This window comes from Oncorhynchus tshawytscha, linkage group LG07 (assembly GCF_018296145.1).
Source record: "Oncorhynchus tshawytscha isolate Ot180627B linkage group LG07, Otsh_v2.0, whole genome shotgun sequence".
Classification (NCBI taxonomy): domain Eukaryota; kingdom Metazoa; phylum Chordata; class Actinopteri; order Salmoniformes; family Salmonidae; genus Oncorhynchus; species Oncorhynchus tshawytscha.
Window position 1 is genome coordinate 3850643 of NC_056435.1, and position 18726 is coordinate 3869368.

Here is an 18726-nt window from a genome sequence, read left to right on the forward strand (position 1 = left end):
GAGAGGGTTTGTATAGAGGAATGGTCTCAAATCCGTTCTCTTCCTATGTGTTCTCCCACCTCATCAAACGTTATATGAGATGACTCAGAGCTGTTATCTTGGCAAAGGGAGGGTGTGTTCTCCCACCTCATCAAACATTATATGAGATGACTCAGAGCTGTTATCTTGGCAAAGGGAGGGTGTGTTCTCCCACCTCATCAAACATTATAGGAGATGACTCAGAGCTGTTATCTTGGCAAAGGGAGGGTGTGTTCTCCCACCTCATCAAACATTATAGGAGACCACTCAGAGCTGTTATCTTGGCAAAGGGAGGGTGTGTTCTCCCACCTCATCAAACATTATATGAGATGACTCAGAGCTGTTATCTTGGCAGAGGGAGGGTGTGTTCTCCCACCTCATCAAACATTATATGAGATGACTCAGAGCTGTTATCTTGGCAAAGGGAGGGTGTGTTCTCCCACCTCATCAAACATTATAGGAGATGACTCAGAGCTGTTATCTTGGCAAAGGGAGGGTGCTCAAAGTACTAAATGAAAGGGTGACAATTATTGTGAATAAAATAATATATTTTGATTACGATACATTTTTTAAAAACTATTTCAACTCAGTTAAAGGTTATATTCATATGATATTTTGAATGTAAGATCAAGCTGATAAACAACAATGACATTTTTTCACAGTCTTTTTTGTTCATATTTACCTAAGGTGACAATAATTCAGGAGGGCACTGTGTGACTTCCTATTTCTACAGTTGATCATACTTTCTTAAAATGATGTATTAGTCTAGGCAATCCCAGACCTAGGGCAATGGAACATTGTTAACATTATGGGAGGTATGCAACCCAACCTTGTCTGCCTAGGGAGACTCATTTATTATCAAATTCAGAAGATGAACTGCTGATAAAATAAAAGCCTGCCTTTGTTATGATTTGTTTTGTTATACCCAGATATCATTCATAGAACAGTGGCCATTGAAATGTTATATAATAAAACAAAATATTATTCTAACGTTTTAGGAGCGTTTTTATCAGACATAAGCTTTTATTGTGCTTTTATTTGATTCAAAACCGGAAATACCCTTTTTGTGTTGCACCTACTCAGAACTGTGTTTTCAGCTAAACGGTCCTGACCTCCCAATTGTTCTTACGTTCTTGGTTCCTAGCTAGCTGTCCCGGATGTAAACAATATATTGACCACAACAATCTTGAGGTTGTAGTTTAACCTGCCCTTGAACTTTGCGACAGCTATATTTGCGACATTAATAGAGACACTTGCATCCAACAACGTTCCCCGATTGATTGGTAGCAAATGTTATACGAAGTAACGTTAACGTTTGCTAGCTATAGCCACATCTTGTATTTTTCGGTGGTTGACGTGTAAAGTTGCAGTGCTGTTGCTTTCAAGGAAAACGTCGTCCATCTAATGAGAATGGTGTACATTCTAAGAATCTAAGAAAAGCACAAACAATACGACAGGTACAGTATGTTAACGAAATATAGTTTTTTTTATTTAACCTTTAATTAACTAGGCAAGTCAGTTAAGAACAAATTCTTATTTACAATGACGGCCTACACCGGCCAAACCCGGACGACGCTGGGCCAATTGTGCGCCGCCCTATGGGACTCCCAATCACGGCCAGACGTGATACAGCCTGGATTCGAACCCGGGTGTCTGTAGTGACTCTTCAAGCACTGAGATGCAGTGCCTTAGACCGCTGCACCACGTGGGTTAACAATGGGAAGCATGGCATTGTTGCATGGCACTAGCTTACTGTAGTGTGTGTGTGTGTTTAAACCATTAGATTGTGGTTAGATTTACAACATTAAATTCTGTAGTTATATGATTGGTTTTAGTTCTGCAAGAATAATTTGTCAAACTTAAATTAAAGTCAGTGCATGTAAAACATCCACATAATACACTTTGCAATGTAACTAAGTATCCCTCTCCATCCACTCTAGGCATCCACTCTCTCCCCAGCCATGGCTGGTCTCTTCCACAGAAGGTTGCGTCTGAGGACTGCTCTCAGGTGGATGAGTCCTCTCAGCACTGCCTCACCTCCAGCCGTAGTCAGAACTTTACCCCCAGGCTTTAGCAGCGGCCTGCTCCAGACACCCAGGCCCGTGTCTTGTGGCGTCCACTGTCGGGAGCTCCATGCTGGGGAAGAGAGACCCACCCCGTCACCCACAGCTGCCCCAGAGAGGAGGCCTTTCTCCAGGGTAACTCCAGAGGACATGGCCTTCTTCAGCAAGATAATACCAGGCAGGACCATCACTGACCCAGATATACTGGAGGCCAGTAATGTGGACTGGCTCAAGTCAGTGAGAGGTGAGAAAGAAAGAGAGGGAGAGCGAGCGAGAGAAACAAATAGTACAAACAAATGTGAAAATGTATGCACTCACTACTTTAAGTCACTGTGGATAAGAGTGTCTGCTAAATAACTCAAATGTAGAAAGATAGGTCAGAGGAGGGAGATTGTGGAGGAAAGAGCTTGCTATCTTTGTCTCCTCTGTATGGTTGTTAGGAACTGTTTATGTTATTGTTGTATTGAGTTGATGTGGTGATCTCCTCTCTCTGTCTGTGCAGGTTTCAGTGAGGTTCTGCTGAGGCCCCAGACTACAGAGGAAGTTTCTCAGATCCTTGGGTATTATTCTCCAGTCTTCTAGTGTATGAAGCCAGGTTTCCTCTACTGTTGCAGTGTTACATGACTGGTAGCAGGCAGTGTACCTGTGTTCTAATGTTGTGTTGTGATTCTCCTGTAGGTACTGTAACAGTCGTAACCTGGCAGTGAGTCCTCAGGGTGGTAACACAGGGCTGGTGGGAGGCAGTGTTCCTGTCTATGATGAGATCATCCTCTCTACCGCTCTCATGAACAATGTCCTCAACTTCGACTCTGTCTCCGGTCAGTATTGTCTGTAACTCTAGGGTTACTGTCACTATTCATTGGTCAGTTACACGTCAAATTTCCTGTTCCAATTCTCAAAGTTTTGCCCTGGTGTTTTACAGTCCAATCCAGTTGAGCCAGACTCACCTCTCTCTCTCTTCTCTCTCTCTCTTCTCTCTCTCTCTCTCTCTCTCTCTCTCTCTCTCTCTTCCTCTCTCTCTCTCTTCCTCTCTCTCTTCCTCTCCTGCTAGGTATTCTGTCGTGCCAAGCAGGTTGTGTGTTGGAGAACCTGTCTCTTTACCTAGAGGACAGTGACTACATCATGCCTCTGGACCTGGGGGCAAAGGGAAGCTGCCATATAGGAGGCAACGTGGCCACTAACGCTGGAGGACTGAGGCTGCTACGCTACGGATCCCTACGAGGGACAGTATTAGGACTAGAGGTGGTCAGTAGGGGAGTTGGGGGCAGGGGGCTATGCCTTTTGAAATTCAACTAACTATAAAGGACAGCACCAATACTCTGTGTGTATTTGTGTGTAGGTGCTAGCAGACGGGAGGGTCCTGGACTGCCTAGCCACCCTGAGGAAGGACAACACAGGATATGACCTCAAACAGCTGTTCATCGGGTCAGAGGGCACGCTGGGGGTCATCACCGCCGTAACCATCCTGTGTCCACGGAAACCTAAAGCCGTCAACGTGGCCTTCCTGGGTGGGTGTGACCTGACCTCATGACCCCTCATGACCTTGTAACTAGTGATCATCTGATGTCACAAATGCATCCTCCTTTTGACTTATTTATGTTTACACACTCTCACGCAGTCCAATATATGACGCATGTGATGTGTTTCTTCTGTGAGATGATCGTCATGACAATTTAATGTGATGATATGATTGTGTGTGTGTCCAGGCTGTGAGAGTTTTGAGCAGCTGCTGCAGACCTTCCAGCTGTGTAGAGGCATGCTGGGAGAGATCCTCTCAGCCTTTGAGTTCCTGGACAGAGAGTGTATGAGACTGCTGAACACACACCTGAAACTGGCTAACCCCATCACAGGTACACACACACACACACACAGATTTTCTAATGCTTTTGAACGTTCTAGTAATTGTTTGTTTGAGTAATTCTAACTCTGATTGGTTCAAAGCCTCTTATCTATTTCTTGCTTTGTTCCGCAGACTGTCCGTTCTACATCGTCATAGAAACGTCCGGCTCTAACCCCACCCACGATGAGGAGAAGTTGCACCAGTTTCTGGAGGAGGCCATGACATCATCCCAGGTTATCGACGGGACCGTAGCAACGGAGGAGGCCAAAATCAAGGTGACTTTCATTTATGAATATGTTTATCAAATTAAAGAGAATCATTAAAAAGAATGATAAAACATTGGAGGGTGCAAGACATGTTGCCTCAATGTGATTTCCTGTATGTGTTACTGTGTGTGTTTAGGCTCTCTGGTCATTGCGCGAGCGGGTAACAGAGGCTTTAACTCATGATGGTTTCACATATAAATACGACATCTCACTTCCTGTGGAACGGATCTACCAGCTGGTCACAGATATGAGAGAACACCTGGGAGACAGGGCCAAGAGTGTGGTGGGATACGGACACGTTGGTAAGTGTGTGTGTGTGTGTGTGTGTGTGTGTGTGTGTGTGTGTGTGCATGCCTGACTGTGTGTGCGTGTGTGCATGCCTGACTGTGTGTGTACTCTCTTCCCACCAGGTGATGGTAACCTCCACCTGAACATCACCTCTCCTACCAAAGATCCCGACCTCCTGGCGTCCATCGAACCCTTTGTCTATGAGTGGACGGCCCGTTTCCAGGGCAGCATCAGTGCAGAGCACGGCCTGGGCCTGAAGAAGAGGAACTATATTTACTACAGTAAAGCCAGCCTGGCTGTCGCTCTGATGGGGAACATTAAGATCATGTTAGATCCCAAAGGCATTCTCAACCCTTATAAGACCCTGCCGGACGACCTGCAATGACCATATGGCTCCTTCCCTGATTAACTTAACTTAAACACCTGACCTGACCTTCACTCAACTCTCATAAGACACTACCAGTTGACATTTCACCCTGCACGACCATACCCGATGAACTCAATGAACCCTGACCCAAACCCCCCTCCAGACTACAGACTCAGACCACCTCCACTGCTGACTCCAGGGCCCAGTTTCACAAAACTTTCTTAACAAGAAATGTCTTACTTTTTTGCATAAGAAGTGTTTTGTGAATCTGGGCCCAGGTCTCTGGTAGGGTGTTATTGTTGTGTAAAGGTACTGTAAGGCTTGTCTAGGCTAGGATTCAATCTGATCTCACTTTGTCGGCAGTGCACGTTTTAAAGGCAATGTTTACGAGTTCACAGAGACCACGTTCACAGTATACCCTGCATATGTCTGCTCAATCGGAAATGACCTTAAGTGGCGCATTGTCCAAGTCCGCGATCGGATTGAATCCCGGCCCTAGTGAACTACCTCTGATACGCAACTCTACCCTGCACTGATGAGGCCCCAGTAGACCAGTCTGATAACCGTGGCCATAGTTCTCTCATTGTACACGTGTCTGATCAACTTCTAATGTAAGTATAATCTGTGTACATTCATTGTAAATAGAGCAGATTATCATTTTTTACCTAATCAGTTTATTATTTTACCACCAGAATTGAAGACAGCAGATGGTGTTTGGTAACAGTGCAGATATTGTTTTATTACATGTAAAATATATATATATATTTTTTAAATGTACAGCAACAACATAAGCTCATTTTGTGAATGAATACAGAATCTCTAAAAGCTAGATGTATGGTTGGTTCTTTTTATGTAAATAATTGTGCATGCTCGTTTCCCCAAATTGACCCTTAACCCCTACACTATAAGCAATATGGTGGCTGCACCTGGCCCTCTGATGTTAAAAGCTCAGTGGAGTTCTCCTTTTTCAATCTTGTTCTGAGGGCAGAATAAATGTGATTGGTTGGATGTAGGCAGAGTTTGCAGCAACAGGTGAATGTCAAATAAAGAAAGGCTTGTTAGGTGTTAAAACAATTTATTTTATTCAGCCTTTATTTAACCAGGCAAGTAAGTTAAGAACAAATTCTTATTTACAATACCGGCCAAACCCGGACGACGCTGGACCAATTGTGCGCCCCCCTATAGGACTCCTAGTCACGGCCGGTTGTGATACAGCCTGGATTCCAACCAAAGTGTCTGTAGTGACGCCTCTAGCACTGAGATGCAGTGCCTTAGACCGCTGCGCCACTTGGGAGCGGTAGAGGGTGTACAGAATTAGTTTTGACACAAGGTCACTAGTTCGAATCCCAGTGTGGTTTCAGTTCACTAACCCAGCATACTTATTAACCAATCACATTCCCAATCTACTGTCATTCTGACAGACTTGACTGAACAGTGTTATATATGTGCAGTAAAAAGACTGATGGCTCCCCCTAGTGGCGCAATGGACTAGGTACAGGGACCAGAAGGTCACGTTCTGATCTTGTTGATGCCCTGATGTTCACAGTGGTTGTTTTCTAATTCCATTCATATTTCTTGCTTTAACGTAACCAATCACATTAGTTAGCTGCCCTATGTATAAGGGCTGGATTAATTCCGTGTAGTGGAAGATCCGCGTTAAAATGTCAAGGTCATACATATGCAGCGTTTACCGCATTGTCTTACGTCAGGTAGGGAGACGATTCGGCATGCACTGATATTGGTTGAGGGACGAGCGACGCGGAGTGCTGACGCCATCTGACGTGAGACAATGGCGTTTACGGTGAATACAGTCTCAGAGAACTCAGGAACGTTACCTTTACATTTCAATCGACCTCTAACATGGATCTTCCGCGATACGGATCTAATCCAGCCCCTAGAAATACACTAATCTGCATTTAAAACACATTTTCTCTCTTGACCTCCTTCAGTAGGTAGAAGTTGCCTGATACAGGGTCTGATATGTCATCCCCGTAGTGGTTAAGGTTAGGATGTGGGTAGCATGGTAATCTGTGGTTAGGGGAAAATTCTACCTGGAACCTTAATTGAGCGACTCCTGTTAGCTTCAGTACCAGTGTGAAAACAGATCACTTCACAGAGTCTTATAAAGGGGCTCAACTTTACTAGTACAACCTTATTACAAATACATTTTCCACAGACACTGTTCCTTACAAATTTAAGGTCAGAATTCAATCCAATCAGTTACACCTCCGACCCCCAAAAGGAGCAATGTGTTTTTCAGCTAACCAGGCTACTGCGGATCTGATTTAATCCTGTTTTTTTCCTGTAAAACTTTCTCTCAAAAGGAACAAGTCTGTTTCCTATGCATTGGCGATCCTGTCCACTAATCCCGATCAGGGAAAGTCCTGGTTGAGCAGAATCATTAGGTACATGTGATTAAACTTGCCTGACACTCCGGCAGGGCCGGTTCCAGGCATAAGTGACATGAGCGGGCACTAAGGGCCTCCGGGATCCCCCCCAAAACAGGAACTCAGCCGGGTCTCAATTTACTATTGAGAGTAAGAATAGCAGAATATACCAGCTGCAATTTAGAAATGTTGTTGTGCAACAGCAGTTTCTCTCTTATGTCAGTCGCTGACAGTCACTCAATTAACCATGTCAGCTAGTCTAGCCAGCTATCTAAACATGGCCAAATACCGACAGGGCACATGCAGGGGGGCCCCATAGATTTTGTTTGTCATTCTCACTCAGATATCATATTAACATGCCGTGTTAATAGTGCAGTGTAGAATTACAGGAAATTGGCAAAATGTGTTAATGTTTCCGTTTTCTCTCGCCCCAAACTTCTGAGGTCCAATCCAGCCGTTTATATATCAATATCAAATCATTTCTGGGTATCATTTAAGGCATACTTCAGGATTTTGGCAATAAGCCCCCTTTTTGTTGTCTTTTAGCAGATGCTAGTGTTATATAAATAATTCTAATATCGAGCACTACTAGCAGACCAACACTCTGGTTAAACCGGATGCCCTCAGATAACTCTGGGCCCAGTGTCCTCAGTCAAGTTTAGAGCCTACGTGCAATAACATGATTATCCGAAGGACACACAGCTGCCATCACGCAAATATACTCCCCTGTAAACTACAAAGAGCAGCCTGCAACACTAACGAGCTTAGAAGTGCCAAGCTATCTCACTGACATTGAACCCTACATGCACTCCTGCATAAACAGGAAACACCTGAGCCTAAAGCAGACATTACCAATATCCACGGTTCCTGGACACACATACATCTCATGAAGCACTGTACACTCACACTCTACCCCCCCTACTGGTCGGGTGCCAAGAGAAAAGGACTTTGCTGTGCACCAATGGGGCCCGCTCTGGCTAGAGCAAGGCCCACCGCCAACTCTTAAGGACCATTCAGAAGACCAACACGATGAGACTCCACCTACATTATTCTGTGTATACATTCTGCTGTAAACTCTGGCTGAGCAGCCTAATTATTCTGACTCCTCACAGAGTCACATTCCTTAGGTCCGTGCACGATAACGGCAGGACAAAATATCTTTGACTCAATAAATTGCCTTTTGATACACCTGATTCCACTCTGTCCAGCGTCGTTGTTTTGCATTCCCTCTCCAGTATGTAAACACTAACACTAGATGACAAAAAGCGATTTACAGTATCCAGAGCGACTTACAGTAGTGAGTGAATACAATTCCATACCTTTTCTACTTCCCCATAGTCAGATTAACTCGTGGATACCATGTGTCTACGTGCCGTTTGAAGGAAGTTATTAACTAGCGTTAGTGCGATTGCTAGCTAGAATTAGCACCTGCTAGTAGATACCTTAGACTAGTTAGCATTGGCTCACGAGATTACCTCCAACTGACTTCATACGGAATGCAGAGACATACAAATGGTGTCCAGTTCATCCAACTCTGGGGAGGGAGATAAAGGGCTTCATTGGTAAAATACAGAAGGATCCCTTTAAGTACCTGTGATTGTTTAATTAAAATGGTCAAAAATAGCTTCTTAGCAAGAGCACTTTCTAAAGCAAAAAAACGTTACTAGCACTGTCTGAGTGGAAAACTAAAAGTGTTTATTGGTCTATTAACACATTTACCACATGGTGATGTCACCATGGAAGGCTGAAACTTCCACCAAAACAGGCTGAAATTCCAAACAGCTACTACACAGGAAAATCACATTCAAAAAAACATTCTCTCTCCTCCGTAAAGAGGGGGGCCAATAAAATGTTTTGTTGCAAGGTGGGGGGCCCCACAACCAAATCTGGCTTAGAGCCTCAAAGGCTGCACTCTGGGTTGGGAGAGTTTTTCACTTTTGAAACCAGTCAAGGTGAAAACTCTGCCAACATGGCGCAGGTCTGAAGTAAATCAAGAGCACTGGGTGGAATTGTACAAAGCATACAATACTGAATCAGTATGTGGTTCCAATATTTATAACAATAATGCATTCACAGCTCACAATTCAAAGCATGTGGAGGCATGTCTCCTGACTTCCTTTGTAAATACACAATGTCTTACCAGCCAAAAATCTGCATTTACATGGGTACATAAAGTTTCCTTGTAATGTAATCAGTTTTCCCTTACCAAGACCAACTCCCAAACTCCTAGTCATAACATTACAAATCATCATAGTCCCACCCTACACATAAAGCACACTACATAAATATTTTAATATAGAGTTCACAACCACAGCGTTCATTTGATCCTATTGGCTCTGTTCCTGTGTAACTGAACTCAAGATTGTGTGTGTCTTTGTTCGTGTGTGTAGCTACATTGGAATACACATCTGATTGTCTGAGTAGAGCAACATAATATGATTGGCTGAACATTGAAACAACAAATGGGCAGAAGTGCGTGTGTGTAGAGGGTCTGAGCCCCAGCCTTGACCCCTGCAGCGTGTACAGGCCTTTAAAGCAGGGTAAGGCTACGGTAACACCATCTCTCACACGGAGTGACTAAGTAGTTCAGTTCAGCATTCAGCCAATAAGGATATCAACATTCATGTTCAGTAGCAGCAGCTGTGTCCATCTGATCTGGCATCTCTACTCTCCTGCCTTCTTTCTATCGCTCCTCTGGCAGTCGTCCTCCTTTCCTCTCCTCACGACTTCTTTCCTTTCTCCAGGGAGCTATGGATCTTGTTCAGGGTCTTTTTGATGCGCAGGGCTGTGAGGCGAGCCGAGGGGTTCTGGTACCAACACTCCTTCATCAGTTTCACCAGGGCACACAGGGTCTAGAGCGAGAGGGTGGGGGGGAGAAAGAGATAGGGAGACAGAGAAAGAGGAGAAGGGGAGAGAGATGGAGAGGGTCATTGTAAGTTGATACACGAGAAGACAGGGTTTGAAACACAGAAACCTGAGAACGGATTACCTTAATGTAGTGTTACCGTTAAGGTCATGGTACCAGTGTGTGTGGTCATTTAACGGTCATATAGTGGTCATACTCACAGGGTCGGAGAACCAGCGGTTGGGGATGAACGGTCGTTGTTGTTCCACACACACTACCTTCCTCATGTCCTCAAAGCTGGGGTCGTTAGGCACCTGGTCATAGAACGGAGGCTTGTACTCCTCCACAATACCTGATCACAGGGGTAAGAAGACATCTAGTGTTAGGGTCAAGGGTTACAGGGGCTAGGTGAAGGAAAGGGGACGAGGAGAGGAAGCCACTTGACGTCAGAGGTTTCTGAACTATTTTAGGTAATAAAAACATTATTAGTCGTCACCGTTGCTGTAGGTTCTCCTAGCGATCTCCCACAGCACCAGACCGAAGGCCCAGATGTCCACTCTCTTATAAGCATCAAAACAGTCTGTCTGGATGGACTCATCCAACACCTCAGGAGCCATGTAGCGCTTGGTGCCCACCTTTGGGTTGTTTCCTACATCCAGCTGGTTGTCTGACTGGGAGTGGGTTACTGCCAGGCCTGTAGGGAACAGGGTGAGAGGAGAGAAACTGGTCAGTACAGGCACAAAATGGCTACTGTGTGTGACTGGGTGCCCTGTTTATTTTTTGTTATATGGCTCTGCATCTATCAACCTCTGACATATTTCTTTCACATTGGATTTAAGTACCGACGCTAATTAGTAGCATGTAAAGACAGACACTCAGACACACACACTACTGACCCAGATCAGCTATACAACAATGTAGCTCCTTGGTCACCAGTATATTCTTGCTCTTCAGGTCTCGATGAGCGATGGCCGGCTTCCCCTCGGTGCCGAAGATCTCCGTGTGCAGGTGCACCAAACCGCACGCCACCGACGTCGCCATCGCTAGGCCCTCCCCCGTCTCCACGGGAACCCTCTGGAGGTAGTCGTAGAGCGAGCCGTTGTCATGGTAATGTGTGATAAGCCAGAGCTGGGTGCTGGAGTTACGAGACGTCATATCTGACGCCATGAAGCCTGGAAGGAAACGGAGAGGTCAAATATCTTAACTAATAACTATTATTTTAATATTACCATCGGGTTCTCCCCGGGAATTTTTAACAAGGTGCTGCTGCTGAGTACGGCGGGAGATTTTTAACACCTGTAATGGTCTTACAGGCCATTCGGAAAGTATTCAGACCCCTTGACTTTTTCCACATTTTGTTACGTTACAGCCTTATTCTAAAATGGATTCTACACACAATACCCAATAATGACAAAGCGAAAACAGGCTAAGACATTTTTGTAAATGTATTAATAAGAGAATTATATACATACATATTCAGACCCTTTGCTATGAGACTTGAAATTGAGCTCAGGTGCATCCTGTTTTCATTGATCATCCTTGAGATCTTTCTACAACTTGGGAGACCACCTGTGTTAAATTCAATTAATTGGACATGATTCGGAAAGGCGCACACCTGTCTATATAAGGTCCCACAGTTGACAGTGGATGTCAAAGCAAAAACCAAGCCATGAGGTCGAAGGAATTGTCTGTAGAGCTCCAAGACAGGATTGTGTCGAGGCACAGATCTGGGGTACCAAAAAAACTGAAAATAGCTGTGCAGCGACGCTCCCTATCCAACCTCACTTTTTTTGTGTGTGAAAACATTTCTACAAACCTGTTTTTGCTTTGTCATTATGGGGTGTTGTGTGTAGATTGGGGGGAGAAAATGACTTAGTCCATTTTAGAATAAGGCTGTAAAGTAACAATGTGGAAAAGATCAAGGGGTCTGAATACCTTCCGAAGGCACTGTATATGATAAGACCACCCCTCTTACATTCTTTGGGGAGAACGCTGACCATTATTAAATATTATTTGAATATTACCATTTCATATCTTAACATTGTTCAATATGCTGTTGTGTGCTTGTGTCCAATACAGTATGTGGGAGCTGGATGTGGGTTAGAGAGCGAGATGAACTCCTACTCACCTAGTATGTTCTCGTGTCTCAGCAGCACTGTGTTGTAGATCTCAGTCTCCCTGAACCATGACCTCTCGTCCCGGGAGGAGAAGATTTTCACAGCCACGTTCTCCCCCTGCCACTGACCCCTCCAGACCTCTCCATAACGCCCCTTCCCTAAAGACATGGGGAGAGAGACCTCATTCGTTACAAAACCCATGTTTACATTTCTGTTATACAGTGGGGCAAAAAAGTATTTAGTCAGCCACCAATTGTGCAAGTTCTCCCACTTAAAAAGATGAGAGAGGCCTGTATTTTCATCATAGGTACACTTCAACTATGACAGACAAAATGAGAAAAGAAATCCAGAAAATCACATTGTAGGATTTTATATGAATTTATTTGCAAATGATGGTGGAAAATAAGTATTTTGTCAATAACAAAAGTGTATCTCAATACTTTGTTATTGCCTTTGTTGGCAATGACAGAGGTCAAACGTTTTCTGTAAGTCTTCACAAGGTTTTCACACACTGTTGCTGGTATTTTGGCCCATTCCTCCATGCAGATCTCCTCTAGAGCAGTGATGTTTTGAGGCTGTTGCTGGGCAACACAGACTTTCAACTCCCTCCAAAGATTTTCTATGGGGTTGAGATCTGGAGACTGGCTAGGCCACTCCAGGACCTTGAAATGCTTCTTACGAAGCCACTCCTTCGTTGCCCGGGCGGTGTGTTTGGGATCATTGTCATGCTGAAAGACCCAGCCACGTTTCATCATCAATGCCCTTGCTGAGGGAAGGAGGTTTTCACTCAAAATCTCACGATACATGGCCCCATTCATTCTTTCCTTTACACGGATCAGTCGTCCTGGTCCCTTTGCAGAAAAACAGCCCCAAAGCATGATGTTTCCACCCCCATGCTTCACAGTAGGTATGGTGTTCTTTGGATGCAACTCAGCATTCTTTGTCCTCCAAACACTACGAGTTGAGTTTTTACCAAAAAGTTATATTTTGGTTTCATCTGACCACATGACATTCTCCCAATCTTCTTCTGGATCATCCAAATTCTCTCTAGCAAACTTCAGACGGGCCTGGACATGTACTGGCTTAAGCAGGGGGACACGTCTGGCACTGCAAGATTTGAGTCCCTGGCGGCGTAGTGTGTTACTGATGGTAGGCTTTGTTACTTTGGTCCCAGCTCTCTGCAGGTCATTCACTAGGTCCCCCTGTGTGGTTCTGGGATTTTTGCTCACCATTCTTGTGATAATTTTGACCCGACAGGGTGAGATCTTGCGTGGAGCCCCAGATCGAGGGAGATTATCAGTGGTCTTGTATGTCTTCCATTTCCTAATAATTGCTCCCACAGTTGATTTCTTCAAACCAAGCTGCTTACCTATTGCAGATTCAGTCTTCCCAGCCTGGTGCCGGTCTACAATTTTGTTTCTGGTGTCCTTTGACAGCTCTTTGGTCTTGGCCATAGTGGAGTTTGGAGTGTGACTGTTGGAGGTTATGGACAGGTGTCTTTTATACTGATAACAAGTTCAAACAGGTGCCATTAATACAGGTAACGAGTGGAGGACAGAGGAGCCTCTTAAAGAATAAGTTACAGGTCTGTGAGAGACAGAAATCTTGCTTGTTTGTAGGTGACCAAATACTTACTTTCCACCATAATTTGTAAATAAATTCATTCAAAATCCTACAATGTGATTTTCTGGATTTTTTTTTCTCATTTTGTCTATCATGGTTGAAGTGTCCCTATGATGAAAATGACAGGCCTCTCTCATATTTTTAAGTGGGAGAACTTGCACAATTGGTGACTGACTAAATACTTTTTTTGCCCCACTGTATGTGTTTGTCTGTTATATGTGTTGTGATTCTATGTACCTACACACACCATTAGGCTGATCTAATTGTTGCGTTTCTACGTACCTACACACTCCATTAGGCTGATCTGTCTGGCCACAGTTCTCTGGACCAGGAAGGGCAGGCCTGAACCACTGCCTGACGTACAGGAGTGGTCCAACAGCTCCTAGAGAGAGAAGTTGGGGAGAGACAGAGGTCATCAGGGTTCTCTCTATAAAATACACGCAAACAAACTCATCAAGTCTTTTCTTCTTACAGCCAGAGTGCTGTCCCGAACATTAGAGGTGATGAGTCCGTCAATCGCATCCTGTTCTGGGTCAAACTCCTGTAGTCGCTGTAGCCTGCCGTGGTGCAGCCTCCTGCAGCCCAACACAGATAGGACTGACAGGAGGGTAAGGATCACTACTGGACCCAATACAAACAGGGCCAGAGTCTCCACACGATACCTCACAGGCTCTTCTTCTGGAGCTGGAGGGAGAGAAAGGCAGAAGAGGGAGAGAGAAAATGTTACATCACTATAACTGGACCCAGCATGCCATGAAACAAGCAAGTCTTTGCTTTTCTTAAAAGTAGTTTAAAGGGTGCAGTTCCCGCCTGTAGCGAGGAGGGGCAGTAGTGAGCTGGCGGTGGTGTTGCGGTTGCACATGAAGCTGGAGCAGCAGAGCAAGGCATGGCTGAGGGAGGAGGCCGTAGAACAGATCAAACGGGTCTTCTCTGATCCCTGCAGGCAGCCCCGTGTTACTACGGCCCCATGGCTACTGACCGCCACCGACGAGTAGCACTGAGAGCCCTCGCACTGGGGGGAGTTGAGGCAGCCGCTGCCCTCACACACGCACAGCAACTGGCCATCTAATAGAGCGAGAGAAGAAGGGGAGAGAGTTAACACACATGCAAAGCAAATGTCCATATGAGAGAGCGGTAGATATACTTTACGTCTACCTTCGGCCAATGTCTGCAGGGTCTGTAGCAGCAGGAACAGAAAGACACAACGACCCATTTGGTTCACTGCACTGTAGGGGAGAGGGAGACGGTCAGCTCTCAGAACTGGTCACAGTCATTTTATTTCCTCTCTTTAAGGGACACAATGGCTTTTGTCTCAATTGATCGACCCTCCGCAGCGTGTGAGTGAATTAAACTGGGCTGCAACTCACAATATTGACAGGGAAAAATACATAGCCACACTATGTTGTTGTCTTAGGGATCTTTTTATGTAGTGTTGTAGTGTCTCTCTCGTCGTGATGTGTGTTTGGTCCTATATTTTTATTCCCAGCCCCCGTCGCCGCAGGAGGCCTTTTGTCTTTTGGTAGGCCATCATTGTAAATAAGAATTTGTTCTTAACGGACTTGCCTACTTAAATAAAGGTTAAATAAAACATTTAAAAATAAACAAATGACAGAATATAAGAACCACATTAGACCATGGATTGGGTCAATTTAATTTCTATTTAGAGAGGAATTGAAACTGAATTGCTATTCACTCTCTGAATAGACTGAATTGCATTGGAACTGACCCAAGCCCTGGTTAGATATGGGCTTACTACTAGCAGGTCTTACTTGTAGTGGTCCAGTTGGGATGCTTTGCTGTGCCTTAGGGCTCAGACATAGCCAGTCTGGCCTCTACAAATCTCCGGAGGGGACAGGAGAGAAGCCAAACAGTAGCAGGATTCAGTTAGACACATTCTCATATCAGGTAGCCATCATACACGTATTACTGCTTATTTTATAGCCGGGTTTCTCAACTGCACAACACATTAATGATGTGATGTACATCAGTCTAGGAAGTACAAAACCAACACTGTGGTAAAGTTACTGGTTTGACTCTTTCAGTCACCATAAAACATGCATAGCTAGTTAGACAGCGTTAGCTACCGAGCGAAAATGTTCTAGATATCTAGTTGGCTGGACATGATTTGTGTCATGCCCTGCAAGGTTTAGTGGAAAATAACTGGCTAGCAGCCAGTCTCCACACAGCTGTTCTCCTCGGCCATCTAGCTAGCTACTGTTCACTAACGCAGGCTAGCTAGTTACGGCATGACACAAATCATGTCTAGCCAACTAGATATCTAGAACATTTTCGCTAGCATTGTTGAATACTCCTGATTGGCTTGAAGAACATTCTAGAGTGTGCATTATGTAAGGGATAATCAATGAGCTCTGTGGAAAATAATGAACGACGTGGGAGGTGTGTTCCACAACTCACTAGAAGAGTGAACTAACATTCCACAGAGTTGCATTATTTTTTTAGAGAACGCATAGAGCCCCGAGTTCATGATCCCTTTCATACCATGACTATAATTTAACACATTTGCTGCTATGAATGTGTTTAACATATAGTAGCTAGCTAGTTTACTAGAGTAGCTAGAGTAGACTTGGTAACCAAAAAGACTTGCTAGTTCAGCTAACCAAACCATCAGTCCTAGCTTGCTATTATGAAAATCTAATTCAGCAACGAAAATAATGTTTTCAATTAACCTTTTGCTTTCAAAAGCAGCTCGAACATCTAAGAATGAACTTAGCCATCGAATAAACTGTGCGTTATTTAAAGCAATAAGGCCCGAGGGGGTGTGGTATATGTCCAATATACCACGTCTAAGGGCTGTTCTTATCACGATGCAACGCAGTGCCTGGATACAGCCCTTAGCCTTTGTATATTGATTATATACCACAAACTCCCAAGGTGCCTTATTGCTATTATAAACTGGTCAATGTAATTAGAGCGGTAAAAATAATTTGTCATACCCGTGGTATCAGTCTGATATACCACGGCTGTCAGCCAATCAGTGTTCAGGGCTCAAACCACCCAGTTTATAATGGGCATTATATCCTGGGTGGTCAAGCCCTGAATGCTGATTGGCTGGCAGCCGTGGTATATCAGACCATGTACCGCAGGTATGACAAAACATGTATTGGTTTATGGTAAAAAAAATAAAAAATGGTATTTGGACAATATACCACAGCTAAGAACAGCCCTTAGCAGTGGTAAATTGGCCATATACCACACCCCCTCAAGCCTTATTGCTTAATTATACCATTATACCATTATACCATGTTGAATACTTGAAGGGCATTCTAGAGCGTGCATTATTTCAACTGGATGTTTTAACACATTTCTAGCAGCAAACGTGTTCAATTATAACCATGGTATAAAAGGGATAATCAACTTCCCTTTTTCCAAAATTTGTTCTGTTACAGACTTATTCTAAAATGTATTTTAAAAAGATATCCAATCTACTCACAATACCCCATAATGACAATGCGAACAGGTTTAGAATTATTTGCAAATGTATTAAAAATAAAACAGTAATACCTTATTTACATAAGTATTCAGACCCTTTGCTATGAGACTTGTAATTGATCTCAGGTGCATCCTGTTTTCATTGATCATCTTTGAGATGTTTCTACAACTTGATTGGAGTCCACCTGTGTTAAATTCAATTGATTGGACATGGTTTGGAAAGACACACACCTGTCTATATAAGGTCCTCCAGCTGACAGTGGATGTCAGAGCAAAAACCAAGCCATGCGAACGAAGGAATTGTCCGTAGAGCTCCAAGACAGGATTGTGTCGAGGCACAGGTCTGGGGAAGGGTACAAAAAAATCTCTGCAACATTGAAGGTCCCGAAGAAAATGGGAAACAAGGAAACAAGATTCTCTGGTCTGATGAAACCAAACTCAAACTCTTTGGCCTGAATGCACATCTGGAGGAAATCTGGCACCATCCCTACGGTGAAGCTTGGTGGTGGCAGCATCATGCTGTGGGGATGTTGTTCAGCAGATCGAGGGAAAGATGAACGTAGCAAAGTACAGAGAGATACTTAATGAAAACCTGCTTCAGAGTGCAGGACCTCAGACTGGGGCAAAGGTTCACCTTCCACCAGGACAACGACCCTAAGTACACAGCCAAGACAACGCAGGAGTGGCTTCGGGACAAGTCTCTGAATATCCTTGAGTGGCACAGAATTGAACCCGATCGAACATCTCTGGAGAGACCTGAAAATATCTGAGGCGACGCTCCCCATCCAACCTGACAGCGCTTGACAGGATCGGCAGAGAAGAATGGGAGAAACTCCCCAAATACAGGTGTGCCAAGCTTGTAGAGTCATGGTGCTTCAACAAAGTACTGAGTAAAGGGTCTGAATACCTATGTAAAATGTGATATTTCAGTTTGTATTCTCTACACATTTGCAAAAATATTTGTTTTCCTTTTGGCTTTGTCATTATGGGGTATTGTGTGTTGAATTGGGGGCGGGGTACAATTTAATCAATTTTAGAATAAGGCTGTAACGGAATAAGATTTGGGAAAAGTCAAGGGGTCTACACTATCTGAATGCACTGTATTATTGTATCAAAACTTCTAGTTAGCGAACGTTTACTTGCTGTTTTATTACAATTCACTATAAGCTATTGGCAATTTCGCTACGCTAACGTTGAACCATCTTAACGTTACTTGTTCTAGCTCAGCTTCGTTAGCATGCCCTTAGCTGGCTAGTAGCAGCTAGCTCCCCAAAAGCTTGCGAAATGGTGCTTACCTGGGCTTAATTAACTGACTTTGGTAGGGCTAGTCCAAATTAGCGTGCTAGTTAGTTCAGTTGCTTTTACTATAAAAAGGCTGAACGAACCGACCACCACCCACAGGCTTCTTGTTGGGTCGTGCAGTTCTAGCGCAACAACATGACGTCACAACAACGTTCCCGTT

At 44.2% G+C, this 18726-nt stretch overlaps 2 protein-coding genes across 4 annotated transcripts; one reads left to right on the plus strand and one right to left on the minus strand.

Moving 5' to 3' along the window:
- Positions 1-1152: 1152 nt before the first annotated feature.
- Positions 1153-5671, plus strand: d2hgdh (D-2-hydroxyglutarate dehydrogenase). Of its 2 annotated transcripts, none has more exons than XM_024407569.1 (10): positions 1153-1475; positions 1959-2325; positions 2584-2641; positions 2760-2899; positions 3133-3326; positions 3421-3589; positions 3788-3931; positions 4054-4196; positions 4324-4489; positions 4598-5671. In XM_024407569.1, exons 2-10 carry the CDS (start codon positions 1980-1982, stop codon positions 4858-4860), a joined length of 1623 nt encoding a protein of 540 aa, XP_024263337.1. In that variant the 5' UTR covers positions 1153-1475; positions 1959-1979; the 3' UTR covers positions 4861-5671. The 2 variants fall into 2 exon arrangements, with proteins under 2 accessions (XP_024263337.1, XP_024263336.1); XM_024407568.2 differs by lacking the exon at positions 1153-1475 and adding an exon at positions 1681-1723.
- Positions 5672-8901: 3230 nt separating this feature from the next.
- Positions 8902-18712, minus strand: LOC112239060 (activin receptor type-1-like). 2 transcript variants are annotated; one of them, XM_042323917.1, is made up of 11 exons: positions 18560-18712; positions 15584-15654; positions 14970-15040; positions 14625-14879; positions 14287-14498; positions 14097-14196; positions 12203-12349; positions 10971-11246; positions 10571-10768; positions 10296-10426; positions 8902-10081 (listed from the first exon to the last, which is right to left on the minus strand). In XM_042323917.1, exons 3-11 carry the CDS (start codon positions 15025-15027, stop codon positions 9950-9952), a joined length of 1509 nt encoding a protein of 502 aa, XP_042179851.1. In that variant the 5' UTR covers positions 15028-15040; positions 15584-15654; positions 18560-18712; the 3' UTR covers positions 8902-9949. The 2 variants fall into 2 exon arrangements, with proteins under 2 accessions (XP_042179851.1, XP_042179850.1); XM_042323916.1 differs by having other exon boundaries at positions 15584-15646; positions 18560-18711.
- Positions 18713-18726: the final 14 nt, after the last annotated feature.